At 42.9% G+C, this 17390-nt stretch overlaps 1 protein-coding gene across 5 annotated transcripts in view; it reads left to right on the forward strand.

Moving 5' to 3' along the window:
- Positions 1–1020: 1020 nt before the first annotated feature.
- The window catches only part of esrrb (estrogen-related receptor beta), a 68358-nt gene continuing 51988 nt past the window's right edge, over positions 1021–17390 (forward strand). The window contains exons 1-2 of one of the 5 annotated variants that reach the window (XM_029713534.1): positions 1021–1094; positions 11585–11653. Coding sequence is in view for 2 of the 5 variants with exons in the window: in XM_029713532.1 (XP_029569392.1) it covers positions 7081–7130; positions 11585–11653 (119 nt within the window). In the remaining 3 variants the exon portion in view is untranslated. Of the gene's footprint in view, positions 1095–6566; positions 7131–7704; positions 7760–11584; positions 11654–17390 lie in introns of those variants that run through there. The other 4 variants (XM_029713532.1, XM_029713536.1, XM_029713535.1 and 1 more) reach the window with 4 other exon arrangements.

The raw sequence follows: 17390 nt of genomic DNA on the forward strand, positions 1-17390 counted from the left end.
TGCCTCCCTTGTCCTCGGTGGTCTGGTGAAATACCACTCCCTCTAGCGGAGATGATGGAATTGGCGCGCTTGGTTGTCCCTACACAAACTGCACAAGCCTTCAAAGCAAGTGTATTCAGAATTGAGGGGTCATCTCAGCTTAGGGTCAGCGTTAAATGAAAGAGTTTTAGAATTATTATCCCATAATGTTGTCTTTAAAGGTATGTTACTTGATGACAGACAACTCATTAGATGTCTCTATTTTTGTTTTTCTATTTGACATAATTGCCCACGAAACCTATGAAACAATGAATTTGATAACAAGCATATCAAACATTGCACATTACTTTCCTGCTATAGTAAATTCAATACTGACACCAGTGGCCTACAGTCCACGACACTAATTGCAGCAACTTAATGCAAATGCATATTTCCAAGAGGCAAAACTAATTAGGCTACACGTTTTCATACAATAACTGAACTGAGGTCATTGTGAAGAAGGGGGTTCCTGATAATTTGCATACACATCTGGCCCCCATATGCACCGTCTCAAACTTCCTGAGGGTCTGTCACAATGTTAGCAGCTATGCGATACTGTTGCGACGCCCTGATCTCACTCTGCTGCAGACGCGACGCTACTATTGTCTTGTTATTTATTCATCAACAGTGGAATCCAGCCGACCTTTTCCAGAACTACTGTGGTATTCAAGATTTGCACCGAGTGTCAACTGTCACTGCTGTTTTCTTGGTGAAGATGCACACTAACCCAGGGGCACACGTTGCTGTTATGGACCCAGAGGGGGAGGGGGGAGAGAGGGCAAATATTCAGTGGCAGTTATCCAAATTATCCCCGACTTTTTCTCCGTAAATGTAGCAGTAAAGGTCAGTAGTGGCTTCAAACAGCTGTATAGGCACCTACCTAGGTCTCTGCAACGATTTTGGTGTCGCCACAGGGGATGGACTGAGAGGGCAAAGGCTGGAGGAGGAGTTGATAGCTGCCTACATGACTAAAACTGCACATTCACAATCATAGGGAAAGAGCCGCTATTACGCTATTGAAGACACCACTCCTACGCAGTAGCCCCTGGGGATTTGATATGACCTGTCTGTGTAAGGTAGAGTATTCTCAACCACTTTTCTCTTCCATTTATTATCATGGGCCCACTTTTCTGTAGCTATTTACAAGTTGGCAGTTTGTAAAACTTCATTATTAGCCACTGAGTTAAAGGTTGATTCAAATATTTTGAATGATAGATGGTCACAAATTAAGTTTTGTATTTTGATGGAAGTTAGTGTGTGTGTGTGTTATTTCATGCAACTTTTTAAAAGTGCATATTTCACTATGTTACTGATGTGAAGTGCTGTTGTTATTGATTAGGCTGTAGCTTAGTTCAGTCCCGGTTGGCAACTCTTATGCATGTAGTTTGCACACTTGCAAAATAGCAGCCTCAAACCCAACGCAACGTTTTAATAATAACCCCGCTATATTCAATGTTTCATAACTATGGACAAGTTCAACATGCACTCTTTTATCCGTTTCTTTTTTTCTTAATGATTTTCTTTTTGTATTGATTGTGGCTCTGAATCAGAGAGCCATGATGATGGCTGCCTGTTTTAATGAAGGACTGTTAATCAATGGAGCTGAAATGTAAATCAACTTGAAGTGCGTCGCACGCCCCTCATAGGCAAAATGAAAAACAGAAACATGATGTGAGAGAGATACAGAGAGAGGGGAGGACTTCCGCTGAAGCCAAACGGTCAACACATTTGCTGTCCCATGTCGTAGCTATTCATCGGTAACCTTACCTTCATAACATCACTCGGTCCAGTGTTGAGTGAGTTAAGTTGTGACTAATGCATCTTGGAGTTGTTGTTCGGCACGTAGCCTAGCGGGTAGAGAGGCGAGCTGGAGGGTCGTCAGTTCCAATCCCGGGTCCCGGGAAAAATCTGTTGGGAAGTGAGCTGGCAACTGGAGTGATACCATTGCCTGCCGTTGATCCCTTGAACAGGCACTTAACCTCCCCCCACGGCACCCAGTGTGGCAGTACCCCACATCTCTCCAAATCCTGTGTGTCTTTCAGGTTGTTGGGTTTAAGGTGGAGGTCAAATTTTGGTTGGACCATGTGTGCAATTGACCAGTAAATAATTAGCAAGGCCCTTTCTACTTTTCTCCCACGTTTACTGCACTGCTCTCTTGTTACCATCTTGAATACCAGATGTGTAAGACCATAATACTTTACTGAATGTTTTCTAGGCTACTATTGGTCAAATTTGACCAAAAACTTAGGCCCATGCTTAGCCTGGGGACCAGGTTAGCATACTATTGTTATTTATTGCCTTTTTGAAATTCCAAACATTTGGGCCTATGCAGTGTGTCCTATTCTTCAATTCATAACAGCCCCTGTATCCATAATTTTGAGACAGATGAAATCGTTGAGAAACTCAAATTCTAGCTACTTTGAAACCAGAAGCCTAGGTTAGATGAAATGGACACAATGCATATTTTAGTACTTCATAATTGTGTGGTGACACACACACGCACACACGCACACACGCACACACACACACACACACACATACACACACACACACACACACACACACACACACACACACACACACACACACACACACACACACACACACACACACACATACATACATACACACACACACACACTGCTTCAACATGTTGTTATTCTTATCGAATATGTATTTATCGTCTAAATTGAAGCCTCTATATCAGATTTGCAGAGTACCAATTCCTCTTTGGTTCTCGGTGTGCAATGAAATAAGGGAGCACTGTGAATGTAACACTAGCCCAAAGTCTTGTATGACATGAACTGTGCGTGCTGTGTTACTTTCTGTCATAACTCTGCTTCCACATTTGCTCTCCTAAGAGTGATCAAGTGCGCGCAATTCATCGAGCAGGTCTCTTCTCTTTTTTGCATCCGATTCTCCCTGTTAAATCAGCTGCCACTATTGCGATAAGGGAAGGTTTCATAACACACCCGATAAGAGGGTATTATGAACAACATAACTTTTATAACTGAGCTTACACTACAACAGTCTGGCCAATGTCATCCCGTAAGCACTGGAAGGGAAGTGTAATATTTCTCTATTATATTACATCATCTCATTCTCTGATATGCATGCAGCTTGTAAATGTTGGGCATTATCAACTGTGCTAGGCACGCAATGAATAAGGATGATCTTGGCATATGAACATGAATATGTAACCCTGTAAATGATCCCAGTCACTAAAACCCCTGTGTGTGTGTGTGTGTGTGTGTGTGTGTGTGTGTGTGTGTGTGTGTGTGTGTGTGTGTGTGTGTGTGTGTGTGTGTGTGTGTGTGTGTGTGTGTGTTTTTAAACTTTTTAAAAAATGTATTGAGGATTCCAGCACTGACCCAGCCATTTTCATATGCATTCCAAAGGGATTGTTCCCATCCCTTTAACCAAATCAGATGGATAAAAAAAAATCTGTTTCAGAATATCTAAGACATCAATCATCCATTGAATACAATGCTTGATGTTGATGCCTTTAGCAAACGCCAAAGCATGTTGTTGTAGTAGCTAGCAGCTTACAGCTGTAGCTTACAGTAGTTTACAGCTCTTTGATAATATATAGTCATTTTTTACATATGCTTATTCATGAAATCCCTTGTCAGCATTGTCTGTAATTTTCCCCATGTTTCTGCAGGGTTGTATCTGGGTCAAGGAAATTGGGTAGCACTTTGTTTTGAAGAAAACATGTAGTCTTGATATTTCTTATTACTCCATTGGCATATTCAGTCAGGGTTGTTGCAACTTCAGCAAACATTTAGTCATTAATTCACATATACAATTTTGGATTGTATATTGTGTCTTATAGTAGCAGCCATGTCAATCATTGACTTAGATGTGGAAATAGAGTTCTTTGGGGTACTGTTAGTCATTTTGTGTCTTTAAGAAAGACTATATGTTTTAATGTGTGCTGCTTTATTTAACAAGGCAAGTCAGTTAAGAACAAATTCTTATTTACAATGACAGCTTTCCCCAGCCAAACCCAGACAACAGGAATCCCAATCACAGCCAGATGTGAGGCAGCCTGGATTTGAACCAGGTACTGCAGTGACACCTCTTGCACTGAGATGCAGTGCCTTAGACTGCTGCACCAGTCGGGAGCCCAGGGATAGCTCCCCCAAATTACACAATGGTTTCCTTACCCTGTAAGCAGTATATGGACAAGGTGTGACAGCAATCCATGCTTTGGTTAAGTTTCCCTGGTACTGTTTCCAAATGCTAACATTTTAGCATTTGTGGCACAAATCCCATTCAAGTCATGGGACCAATATTAGCATTTTTTGTGCATCATGTTCAAATCATCGATAAGTGACTTTGTTAAGCTTCACAGTCAATTCTAGATACTTGTGTTTGATTTGGACATGATGCGTGAAATATGCTAGTGTTGATCAAGTCCTGTGTTGATCAATAGCGACTGTGTGATGTTTTTGCATCGATTATGGAAAGAGCCGATGAATAGAACTGGATTATTTGTCAAGCTGGAATACCAACATGTAGTTATGGGGCAGTCCTATTTTATTAGAGAAATACTGTTACTGTACCACAGTAGGGAGAGATAAGTTTCCCACCTGCTCTCGTTCTGTACCCTATTGGTAGACATTACTCACTTCCCCAAGTGCTCAACTCTTCAATTATCAAATTATTAAAGCAACTATGAAAAGTAAGCTGCTGGCCACCATCGTTGAACTTTCTTTATTCAAGAAGAGCTTATGAAATAGGAGTGAGGTCTACTGTTTCTATTTTATTCATCCCAGCGGTGTCAGCCATTGTCGGACCGCTCTTTTCTCCTTTAAGATGCAATGTTAAGCTGTGCTCTTATAATATGGGGATACAGTAACATGAAGACCCTCATTGACTGTGAAATGCTATCTGCATTCTCCACATTCTTCCTGGGCTTGACCAACAGTGAAACACAGGCGGTTTTAAACGGAGGTCAGAGAAGACAGGGCTGGATTCTCCGCTGCTTTAGAAGCTGATGGGCTCTCAGAGTTTGAGTTCTGGCTTGGGATCATCTCTCACAGCTGGTGAAAGGTCCACAATAGTCCTTCACATGTAACACCAAGTAGAAATGGCCACGCGCAACTCAATACATGGATTTACTTTCCTCAATGGTTCCAAAGTTGTTTCTATTGCAAGTAAATAGATACTTCAGTTCCCGGTTGTCTGTGCTGTTGTTTCAGTTTTCTGTTAGTGCGCTTTTTGACTTGTTCTGAATCAAAACACATCTGTTTTGGTGATACTTCTGCAGAAATGTCTCTGGGAAACTGAAAAGCCACTACTGCTGTTAGTTGGAAACAGTTTTTAATAAGATTTTTTTATGAGTAATTTGTGTTGCTGCATTGTGCAGCATTGTGTTGCTGCGTTGCTTTATTGTGGTTGTATGTAAAAAAATAAAAAAATAAAAATTGCTGATGGACTCTTGTCATTGTTGTGCAAAAACAAAAAAGTTTTGTTAAAAATATATATACTGTATGGTCATAAATAGTCCCTGTGAAGTTTCAGCACATTCAAAAGAATGTGCATAACAATTATGATACCACCTTTTTGCAACAAAAAAAAATAATTGTTAGCTATTCAACTTTTTCTAAAAGCTTTATTTTTGTGAAGCTGAAAAGTAAAGGTTGAATTGAATCAATCAATAATAAGGATATTTGTTTTACAATATACAGTATGTTTTGCTGTTTTCCTAACTAATTGAGATTCAGTGGGCTCAAGGGTACATTGACTCTGTACCGGTAACCCCTGTATATAACCTCCACATTGACTCTGTACCGGTAACCCCTGTATATAGCCTCCACATTGACTCTGTACCGGTAACCCCTGTATATAGCCTCCACATTGACTCTGTACCGGTAACCCCTGTATATAACCTCCACATTGACTCTGTACCGGTAACCCCTGTATATAGCCTCCACATTGACTCTGTACCGGTAACCCCTGTATATAGCCTCCACATTGACTCTGTACCGGTAACCCCTGTATATAGCCTCCACATTGACTCTGTACCGGTAACCCCTGTATATAGCCTCGCTATTGTCATTTTACTGCTGCTCTTCAATTATTTACTTTTATTTCTTACTTTTTTTTAGATATTTTTCTTAAAACTGTATTGTTGGTTAAGGGCTTGTAAGTAAACATTTCACTGTAAGGTCTACCTACACCTGTTGTATTCGGCGCATGTGACAATTTTTGTTGTTGATTTGATTTGATATTTCAACATCAATAGGGCATGTCCACACACTCATTTATTTATTCTTTATTTTAAACGTTCATACAACATGTGAGATTCTAGTAGTCATATTTTTGTTGGTGTATTTTTCAACTTGTTTTCGTGTGTAGTGTGAGCTCTTTTATTTGCATATTCTAATGTAAAGTCTATTTATCTGCCTGTTTGAATGACAGTGGCTTTGTGTGTGTGTATGTGTGAGTATGCGTGTGTTTGTGTGTAGCGGAGTGCACGATTGAGCGAGCTAGGTATCGAGTGTGTGGTTCCCTCCTCCCTCATGCTCTGCTGGTCCCTCTGTCGCTTTAAGTCCTGCCCCTCGGAGCCAGCCAACAGCAGCTGTTCCATATTCATCAAGCCCTTGAGTCTTAAAGAGCCCTATCCTGACCATGGAAAGAGTCATTCCTCTCGTTCCCTCTCTCATGCTCTCTCCATCTTAGCGCTCATCCGCCGCTGCCTGCGCTTCTCTCGCGCTCTCTCTCTCTCTCTCTCTCTCTCTCTCACCCCCCTTTTACCTCTCTCTCTCGCTCCCTCTCTCTCTCTCTCCCACTCCTCGCTCTCTCTCTCATATACGCACAGACACACACAACCACACACACATACAGACAGAGACACACACTCTCTTACACACAAACTCACACACACACAATCAGAAGCGAGCATACCTGTGCAGGCTGGGGGGAGTAGTGCTGGAGGGGCTTTTCACCGTTCTCTCTGAGGGCGCTGTGCTGTCATTTTGGGAGAGAAGCGGGTCTCAATTGTTTCCTATTTCCTCTTCCTCTTCTCATTCCTGGAATGCTAAAACTGGACTGATGGACATTTCAGAACTTTGTCTGCCAGACCCTCTCAGCTATCATAACCAGTAGGTGCATTTCCTTCTTTCATCCTTCCTTTTAACATACCCTTCTTTTGTGATGTTGGATATAGCATTTTTCCCCTGTTGCAATCTTTCTTTCTCCTCTCTCCTTCTTTCTCTTTGTGTTTTCTTGTAGAAGTGCCTGCATTTGTTTCCGTTACAAAGGTCCTGACAATCGTGGCGCTGAACTTTTTACTGCTATAGTAAAGATGCACTGCGCTTTTTCCTGGCTCTCTTGCTCACACACACACTCACACACACATACACACACAGAGATACACACTAATATGCACTATCTGACTCTTTCTCTCTGTATATATATATATGTTTTGAAGGGCTGTTAATTCGTACAGGACTGTCTCCTGCCTGTGATATCCTAAAGCAACAGGGCAGGTGTCTGTGGTTGTGTTCAATAGGGAGAGAGTACACATTGTTAGCCATGTGTCACTTTGTGCACATTTCATTAAGAGCATGGCCCGATCAATTAAGAGTGGCTGATTGCAACGTGCGTATGTTTTTCCTAAAGAATAGAGGGAACATGTCCTGTTGGGTTAGCAGCTTGTTCTAGGATGGCTTTGTTCTCTGTCCCTGTCCTGGCCGGACGGCCACCCTGGCAGAATCAGAATACATTTAAGGTGATTAGATTAAAGTGAATACATGGAATTGGGAGGATGAATTTACACGCTGCAATATTTGTACGTCTGGGGGGAAAACATGTGAAAGGACCCTGTAACCCCAGTGATCAGGCAGCTCCATCCCAGGCAGCAGGATGCCAGGCTGCCTGTCTAAGAAGCCCTCGCTAGCTGTGGGTTTACTCAAAGTAACCTGTTATATCTAAATGCAGTTCTGCTTTTATACATGAATTTCTTGTTGACATGTAGGAGCTTGTTTTATATTATAGCATGTACTGTTCAGTACATTTGAGGAGCTTACTGCTATTATTACCTGAAAAAAACCTAGGAAAGTATATCCAGTCCTGTTTATCTGCTTTAGAAAGTGTTGTAAAAATACAACAGCTAGATATCTATACATGTGTGTTTTAATATCAATTTATACGACAGATGTCTGTTATTTGAAGTTGTGATATTTTCTTTTGCGAATATGCATTTAATGCCCAATATTTCATTCAGCGGTGACAATCTTTTCATTTGTAAGGTCTGTAAGCATTATCATGTGCTGCTGATTAAATTATTTCTACTTGCTGTGAAACCCTCATGTAGTATTCAAGACAGTCATTATTTCAACCCATAACTCTTTCCACATAACAATCTAATCAGCTAAATGTGTCTGTTGTTGTAGCTGCATTATGATTTTTTAAAAAGGCACCATGCATGTCTGCTGAAAGATTTATACGATAGAGATGAATAAATTGAAGTAGTTGAGAAGTGTAGATTTTCATGTACAGAATTTCAAAGCACAGACATTATCAATGGGATGTAATGCAAAAGAGGAAAATGGTTGAATTGTTCTGACAGCCTGTTTTCAAGAACTCTAGTTTGAGTTTTAACCATTGACTGCTCAGAGAGAGAAAAGCCACATTTCCTAGTAAACTCATTAACTCCTTAGACACACTGTTATAATCTCCTTTGTTTTACCTAATCTTTTTTACAGAGGTTTTATACAACTCTGCCTTTTAGATACTCAGTGGAAAAGGGTCAAAGTAACATAAACATGCTCATCATAATATACAATAACTATATAATAACTACTGAGACATATTTAAGATCAATTGAATTGTATTGACGTTTACATAGTCAGTTTACTGAGTTTTTTAACACTCAAAGACCTTTAAAATGTCATTTTCCTCCTCAAAATGTGTCTGTCATGTATATATTTTTATGATTTTCTTCCAATTGTTAACAACTGGCAATCTAACCTAGTTTGGTGGTGATTCACTATAAGCACTGTAGCCAATATGAGGTGCAGAAATGAAATGATTAAATGCACTCTATTTACAATTGACTGACATTATATTTCCTATAGGGAAAGTTGAATTGAAGATCATTGTAGCAAGAGTGTAATTTCAACAGAAATGTGCAATATAATGATTTAGGGTTTTATTGGAAATGTGAACACAATGTACAACAGTAAAGTAGTGTTAGTGGTTAAATTAGGCAAAGCTTTACTTTGTTTGCTTTCATAATACAAGTAGATTATGCAGAATAATTTATTTATTGCATGTAATATAACATATACACACAGTATACATATAACATATACACACAGTATACATATAACATATACACACAGTATACATATAACATATAATTAAGTAGAATAAGATTCCTAGATACAAATATTAATTTCTCTCAGTATTGTGTTAAAACACTCTTCCATTCATGTAACATTTATAAGACAATCAATTGTCATTAGAAATGTACCCAGAAAATATAACTGCAAGGGGTTGTTGGCATTCAAAATGCTGACTGTATTTTACATGTTTTATTTTACATCACATATGAAGTAGATACAGCGTGTGTTTCCTTCTCTTCTGTGATATAGAAAAGGTCATGCCTGTAAATGAAATATATAACTCCATATTTAATTATAGGTTTGACATAATTATTGTTTTCTATGATATAGGTGTCAGACATATGTGCATGTAAAAATGACATTAGGAAACAAAACACTTATTACGGCTTTAGTCATGTGTAGAGGTAATTACAAACAGTAGATGTTTTGACATGCAATGGTTGGCAATATCTCAAACATAAATCAGTTTAAGATTTTTTTATGCATAAATCAGTAAGCTGTTATCTTTTTCATAAATCACATTGAATTAATTTAGATATTTATCTAACACTATTTATCATCCTCTTAAGTTTTATTTGATTGATTTGATTTTAAATCATTTGAATAAATATTTCTTTAGATATTCATTTTACATGGCAGTTAATCCTAAAGTAGAAGCATCGTGCAAAAGATTCAGGACTTTCTAATGAAGACAACTTCGGTCAACATCTATACAATTATTGCTAATGCCACAAATTTTGTCTTTGCTTTTCATACTATCAGTGTTGTTCATTATAGGACATATTTGCATTGAGCTTCCAGTGTGTTGTTATCTGTTCACTAGTAGTCCATCTGCTTGGTCTGTGGACAGCAGTATTTTCAGCCCCCAGCGTGGCGTGGTGTGGTGTGTGTCTCCGGTGCTTGGTTGTTGGGATTACTGGGACGTTTGTGCACCGTGTAATTAGCAGAACCAGAGCAGTGATGTGGAAGCAGTGTATTATTATGCTACTCTATAGATTGACCTGGGTGCCTGAATGACTGCCTACTACTGTAGGAATAGGATTGAGACAGTGACACGTTTTTATTTCAGACAATATGGAGAGGTATGTATAGCCTAGTATTACTGCTCGTTTGAATTTGTCACCCAAAAACATTTTACCTCAAAAAGAGCAATAGTAGATATGACGTGGTATGTCCTTTAAGATACCTCTCTCCACAGCTTCAAGTTTTCTCTATATTTATTCTCCCTTCTCGATTGGGATGCATAGTAAGCTACGTATAGCAAGATTGGTGTGGATAGTAAGCCGTAATTCACAGCACTTGATTCGTTTAAGTTGAAGTCTCTCTTGGCTCAGACGGCAGGAGGTAACATATGGCAGTCAGACAGGCTTATTGTTGCTCTCCTATTGCTCTGGCTGTTTCAGTGCCGCTCAGAAATCAGCCAATGCTGAGGATTGTCAGTTTGAGTTCATCTGGTCTCGCTAGCAGACGCACTCTGAGCGGCAGGCAGCCGATTGAGACAGGACTCCTTTCCGTCCCTCAATGTTCCATCAACACCCTCACTGCTCCTCCCAGACATATTCTACATGTCCATTTTCCATTTAGGGAATGAGAGCTTTCGGATGAATTTTCACTAAAGCAAAACTTACCACATAGCGATTAATCCGATCCAGGTTGCTACATTAGGCTCAGTAAAATACCCATCTCTAACGTTCCTTCTTGTCCCTTCTCTCTTTATTCTGATTAGGTTTCAGAGAACAAGGCAAGGGAATTGCATTAGTGTATCTTAAGTTAAAAGCTCTTTGGTCTTTGACCAAGTGTTTCAGTGTTATTGGGTTAATCAGATTTTTGCTGTCTTCATGGAGATGCTATCGTGGGGTAGAGGCAGTGCCGGGTAACCAAAGCAGCCCTGCACAGACACTATCCAGATGGGATCAGTTTACGGTAATTTGGTTTCAGAATACATTACCAGAAGAGGCTCCTGGCCGAGAACGGCCAACCCGCTAAGAGCTAGGAGCCTGTGGTCGCTGTGGCCACCGCAGACAGCCAGCCAGCCCCAGCCAGCCCGGTGACCACTGCTGTTCCCCCGGCCCGCTCCAACCTTCCTCCTGCCTCTCTCCCTCTGCACTTAAGGGGAGGTGTCGGGGGAAACGTGTCTTTTAAGAAAAACCTAATGTTTTAAATTACATTTGTCACACAATTCTAAATGCATCTCCTTGTACCAACAGGGCTTCGTTGTCCAATTCATTAGGGCGATTACTCAGTCCACTGGCCACACTGGAGCCTTCTCATTTCTGGTAAGCTCTGCATATGAGTATCATTTCTTTCACTGTAAACCTGTCACTCAGATCTGGCTGTTAAGGGAGGGTGGGGGGTACTGCCCCCAGCCCCCAGGGCGTTTAGGGATGCAGAGTGGATTTACCCTCCCTGTTCTCCATTCTGTTTTTCTGTGTGTTTGTAATTGTTGGCTACTTGCACCTGCTTTTTAAAGGAAGCTCTTCACACCCCTTCTCTTCCACGTTAACATGCAGTGTCACTCTTCCCCGTTCTTGTCCTTCATGCATCCTTATTCCCCAGCTAACTAGGCGGGACAGAATATTAGGACACAGAGTTTTGAGACTCAAACAGAATGAACTGCGCACATCTGCTACACCTTATCTGCTATATACCTGATCTAAACTAGGGCCTCTGGAGATGCTTACTTATTGCTTGTAAAATACATAACGAAGATGATACAAATTCCCAAACATTTTCTGAAGTAGGTGGACTTCCATTTCTGTTTCTGTGATGTTTCTTTGACGATTTTCATTTTGATTTGTTTGGTTGAAGTGTGTGTAGTTTCTCTCAGAACACCTAGATAATTGTCCCATTAGTATTTAGCACCCTTTGTTAACGCTCTAAAATTACAGCTTTATTTTTGATACCATGACTCATATGAGCTCATGTAGTGTTTGGCCTTTCTAGTCTTTTCTGTGATGAGCTACGTCTCATTTTGACCGTTTCATGACATCCACCCGCAAAAAAACCACCAAACGCCACCACAAGTCCCTCCTAATTTTGTCCACGGTAACCTTCACTGCAGTGTGAGAATCTTTTTAAAAATAACCAGGTCCATTAGTCGTGGAGGATAATGCTAGCCTGGCTACTTGGGCTACTCTCACGCCCTTGTGGCAGCGAAGTGCTATCACTGACACGGTGAGTCAGCACTTCTTCCTGTTGCTCCAACACTGAAAGGCTCCTCTTGATTTACACGCACGCACGCACGCACACACACACACACACACACACACACACACACACACACACACAAAACATAATACCTGCATTATGAGTATTATAATACACACTTTACTAGTTCTCATGAGAATATATATACGATTTCAGAGCATCGGTACACCAGTTTTTTTCTTTCTGACACAATGTGGCAAACAGCTGTAACTACAGGTTTATTACAATTAAATATATGGTGAGATTGTGATTAACCATTTATAGTTTAATCATTGAAGCTCTTTCTTTGGTGTGTTACTCATCTCGTCATCTGTCTGTTTTCATTCATTCCTCTCTCTGTCTGTATTTGCGTCTTTTTTGCCGCCCAATGGACGCGAGACTGAACAATAATTCTGCAGCTTTTCGATACGCTCTGTCTTAAATGTAATGGAGGGAAAATGCTAAGTCCGCTAATTTACACTTGGTTAAAAGCGTGACGTGGAGTGGGTGGCTATGCGGGCGTTTATCAGTGAATGTTATTGGTATTGAGCGGCCAGTCCTTTGAAGGTTATGTTTCTGAGCAGTAATTGAAATGCAAAATAACATTAGGATCGATGGTTAGCTCTGTTTATTTATGAAATCAATATTGAAACCGTCCGTCACAATAGCAGCTCTGATTCTTACTGACAGCTTAACCAAGTATGGACGGACTGACTGTACACGGCCTCTGCCGCCCAGCCCGCCCAGCCCTCCCAGGCATCGCAGCCATAACAGCTGTTAGACTAAGAGCCATTTGCCTCATCGTTCTTCTTTGCCCTACTCTGCTCCACCCAGGAAGACTGATGGCATGGAGTATTGTAGGAGGTTCTGATGACAAGTTGTAGGACTGTCTGAACAAGAGCATAAATGAGCTTGGAAGAGGAGCGACACGAAAGTTACAAGTTCAGGAGTTAAAATAAAGGGTGTGAAAATGTAGTGTGTGTACATACATACTTGTCAGACCCCTGCTGTTGCGTTGTGCATTTGTCTCTCCCAGAGAGAGAGAGAGAACTGCCCTGTTTGCCTGCCCTGGGGCCGGTACTTCTGACTGGCCGATCACCAACCATTAACATCCTAGCATGCAGGCTGACGACTGGCCACTCTCTGCCTCAGTATGTGGACCTAGTTTCACTGTGGTGACTGGGAATATTTATTGATGTGTTTATTTCATAGGGCCCATGTCAATATGTTTTGCAGTCATTTTACAAAATGGATGGGAATATTTTTGTTTTTGTTTTCAGTTAAATTGTCAATTTAGAGTTTTAGAATATTAGTGCTAAAACATTGGGTAATGAGATTTCTGGATATTGTGTATTTTTCACACTGTGTTCTTTTTCTGGGTTCTGTCTTTTAGGAAGGTTACCACGTCTATTTAATTTATTTGTTTTTATTCAATGTCAAGGTGCTATCTTCTCTACTTAAATCAAAGTACATTATATAGGCATTTTGTCCCTCTCTCAGTGCTGTGCTGACCCGTGAGTGTCTCAGTAAACCAGAGTGCATTATAATGTAAATCTTTATTCATCACGCTCTCTGCCTGAGAGAAGCCTCTCTGCTTTCATTTCTAGAATGTCATAGCAGAGGTATGGACGTACATGATGTTGTAGGGGGTACGTAGAGGGAGGATGGATGGCTTGGCAAGGGCTACTGCATATGTTATGGAAGGTGTAAGCTAGCCATACTTTGTGTTGTGTTTTTATATGCTTATGGCATAATACAGTATCTGACAGTTTTTCAATTGTAAATGTTGTTGTGCGTTCGTGCATATGTGTGTGTGTGTTTTTCTGTTTGTGTATACAGTATGTGTGTGTGTGTTTCTGTTTGTGTATACAGTATGTGTGTGTGTTTCTGTTTGTGTATACAGTATGTGTGTGTGTGTGTGTTTCTGTTTGTGTATACAGTATGTGTGTGTGTTTCTGTTTGTGTATGCTGTGTGTGTGTGTGTGTGTGTTTGTTTCTGTTTGTGTATACAGTATGTGTGTGTGTATTTCTGTTTGTGTATACAGTATGTGTGTGTGTGTGTGTGTGTGTGTGTGTGTGTGTGTGTGTGTGTGTGTGTGTGTGTGTGTGAGTGTGTTTGTTTCTGTTTGTGTATACAGTATGTGTGTGTGTGTTTCTGTTTGTGTATAGTATGTGTGTGTGTGTGTGTTTCTGTTTGTGTATACAGTATGTGTGTGTGTTTCTGTTTGTGTATGCTGTGTGTGTGTGTTTCTGTTTAAGTATACAGTATGTGTGTGTGTGTGTGTTTGTTTCTGTTTGTGTATGCAGTGTGTGTGTGTGTGTGTGTGTGTGTGTGTGTGTGTGTGTGTGTGTGTGTGTGTGTGTGTGTGTGTGTGTGTGTGTGTGTGTGTGTGTGTGTGTTTCTGTTTGTGTATATAGTATGTGTGTGTGTGTGTGTTTTTCTGTTTGTGTATACAGAATGTGTGTGTGTGTGTTTGTGTATACAGTATGTATGTGTACTCGGCCTTTTATATGTGTGTATCCAGTGCCCAAAAATGTACCCTCCCTTCACTATTCCTGAATGGCCGTATGTTGGACGCAGTGTGAAACTCAGCCAACCTTCCCGCCTTTATATTATCACCACTATTTATGGGGATTGAGAGGAGAGTTTGGGAGATGAGCCTGTAAAGAGGTGGGAACCAGGGAGAGACCAGGGAGGTTCCAGGGAGAGACCAGGTAGAGACCAGGTAGAGACCAGGGAGAGACCATGGAGAGACCATGGAGAGACCAGCTAGAGATCTGGGAGAGACCAGGGAGAGACCAGGTAGAGACCAGGTAAAGACCATGGAGAGATCTGGGAGAGACCTGGGAGAGACCAGGGAGAGACCAGCTAGAGATCTGGGAGAGACAAGGGAGAGACCAGGGAGAGACCAGGGAGAGACCTGGGAGAGACCAGGTAGAGATCTGGGAGAGACCTGGGAGAGACCAGGGAGAGACCTGGGAGAGACCAGGTAGAGACCAGGTAAAGACCTGGGAGAGACCAGGGAGAGACCAGGTAGAGAGCAGGTAGAGACCTGGGAGAGACCTGGGAGAGACCAGGTTAAGACCTGGGAGAGACCAGGTAGAGATCTGGGAGAGACCTGGGAGAGACCAGGGAGAGACCTGGGAGAGACCAGGTAGAGACCAGGTAAAGACCTGGGAGAGACCAGGGAGAGACCAGGTAGAGAGCAGGTAGAGACCTGGGAGAGACCTGGGAGAGAGCAGGTAGAGACCTGGGAGAGACCTGGGAGAGACCAGGTAGAGACCTGGGAGAGACCAGGTAGAGACCTGGGAGAGACCTGGGAGAGACCAGGGAGAGACCTGGGAGAGACCAGGTAGAGACCAGTTAAAGACCTGGGAGAGACCAGGGAGAGACCAGGTAGAGAGCAGGTAGAGACCTGGGAGAGACCTGGGAGAGACCAGGTAGAGACCTGGGAGAGACCAGGGAGAGCAGGTAGAGAGCAGGTAGAGACCTGGGAGAGACCTGGGAGAGACCAGGTAAAGACCTGGGAGAGACCAGGGAGAGACCAGGTAGAGAGCAGGTAGAGACCTGGGAGAGACCTGGGAGAGACCAGGTAAAGACCTGGGAGAGACCAGGTAGAGATCTGGGAGAGACCTGGGAGAGACCAGGGAGAGACCTGGGAGAGACCAGGTAGAGACCAGGTAAAGACCTGGGAGAGACCAGGGAGAGACCAGGTAGAGAGCAGGTAGAGACCTGGGAGAGACCTGGGAGAGAGCAGGTAGAGACCTGGGAGAGACCTGGGAGAGACCAGGTAGAGACCTGGGAGAGACCAGGTAGAGACCTGGGAGAGACCTGGGAGAGACCAGGGAGAGACCTGGGAGAGACCAGGTAGAGACCAGTTAAAGACCTGGGAGAGACCAGGGAGAGACCAGGTAGAGAGCAGGTAGAGACCTGGGAGAGACCTGGGAGAGACCAGGTAGAGACCTGGGAGAGACCTGGGAGAGACCAGGTAGAGACCTGGGAGAGACCAGGGAGAGCAGGTAGAGAGCAGGTAGAGACCTGGGAGAGACCTGGGAGAGACCAGGTAGAGACCTGGGAGAGACCTGGGAGAGACCTGGGAGAGACCAGGTAGAGACCAGGTAGAGACCAGGGAGAGACCAGGTAGAGAGCAGGTAGAGACCTGGGAGAGACCAGGGAGAGACCTGGGAGAGACCAGGTAGAGACCTGGGAGAGACCTGGGAGAGACCTGGGAGAGACCTGGGAGAGACCTGGGAGAGACCAGGTAGAGAGCAGGTAGAGACCTGGGAGAGACCTGGGAGAGACCAGGTAGAGACCTGGGAGAGACCTGGGAGAGACCTGGGAGAGACCAGGTAGAGAGCAGGTAGAGACCTGGGAGAGACCAGGGAGAGACCTGGGAGAGACCAGGTAGAGACCTGGGAGAGACCTGGGAGAGACCTGGGAGAGACCTGGGAGAGACCTGGGAGAGACCAGGTAGAGAGCAGGTAGAGACCTGGGAGAGACCTGGGAGAGACCAGGTAGAGACCTGGGAGAGACCTGGGAGAGACCTGGGAGAGACCAGGTAGAGACCAGGTAGAGACCAGGGAGAGACCAGGTAGAGAGCAGGTAGAGACCTGGGAGAGACCAGGGAGAGACCTGGGAGAGACCAGGTAGAGACCTGGGAGAGACCTGGGAGAGACCTGGGAGAGACCTGGGAGAGACCAGGTAGAGACCTGGGAGAGACCTGGGAGAGACCAGGTAGAGAGCAGGTAGAGAGCAGGTAGAGACCTGGGAGAGACCTGGGAGAGACCAGGTAGAGACCTGGGAGAGACCTGGGAGAGACCAGGTAG

This window comes from Salmo trutta, chromosome 25, assembly GCF_901001165.1.
Source record: "Salmo trutta chromosome 25, fSalTru1.1, whole genome shotgun sequence".
NCBI classification, from domain to species: Eukaryota; Metazoa; Chordata; class Actinopteri; order Salmoniformes; family Salmonidae; genus Salmo; species Salmo trutta.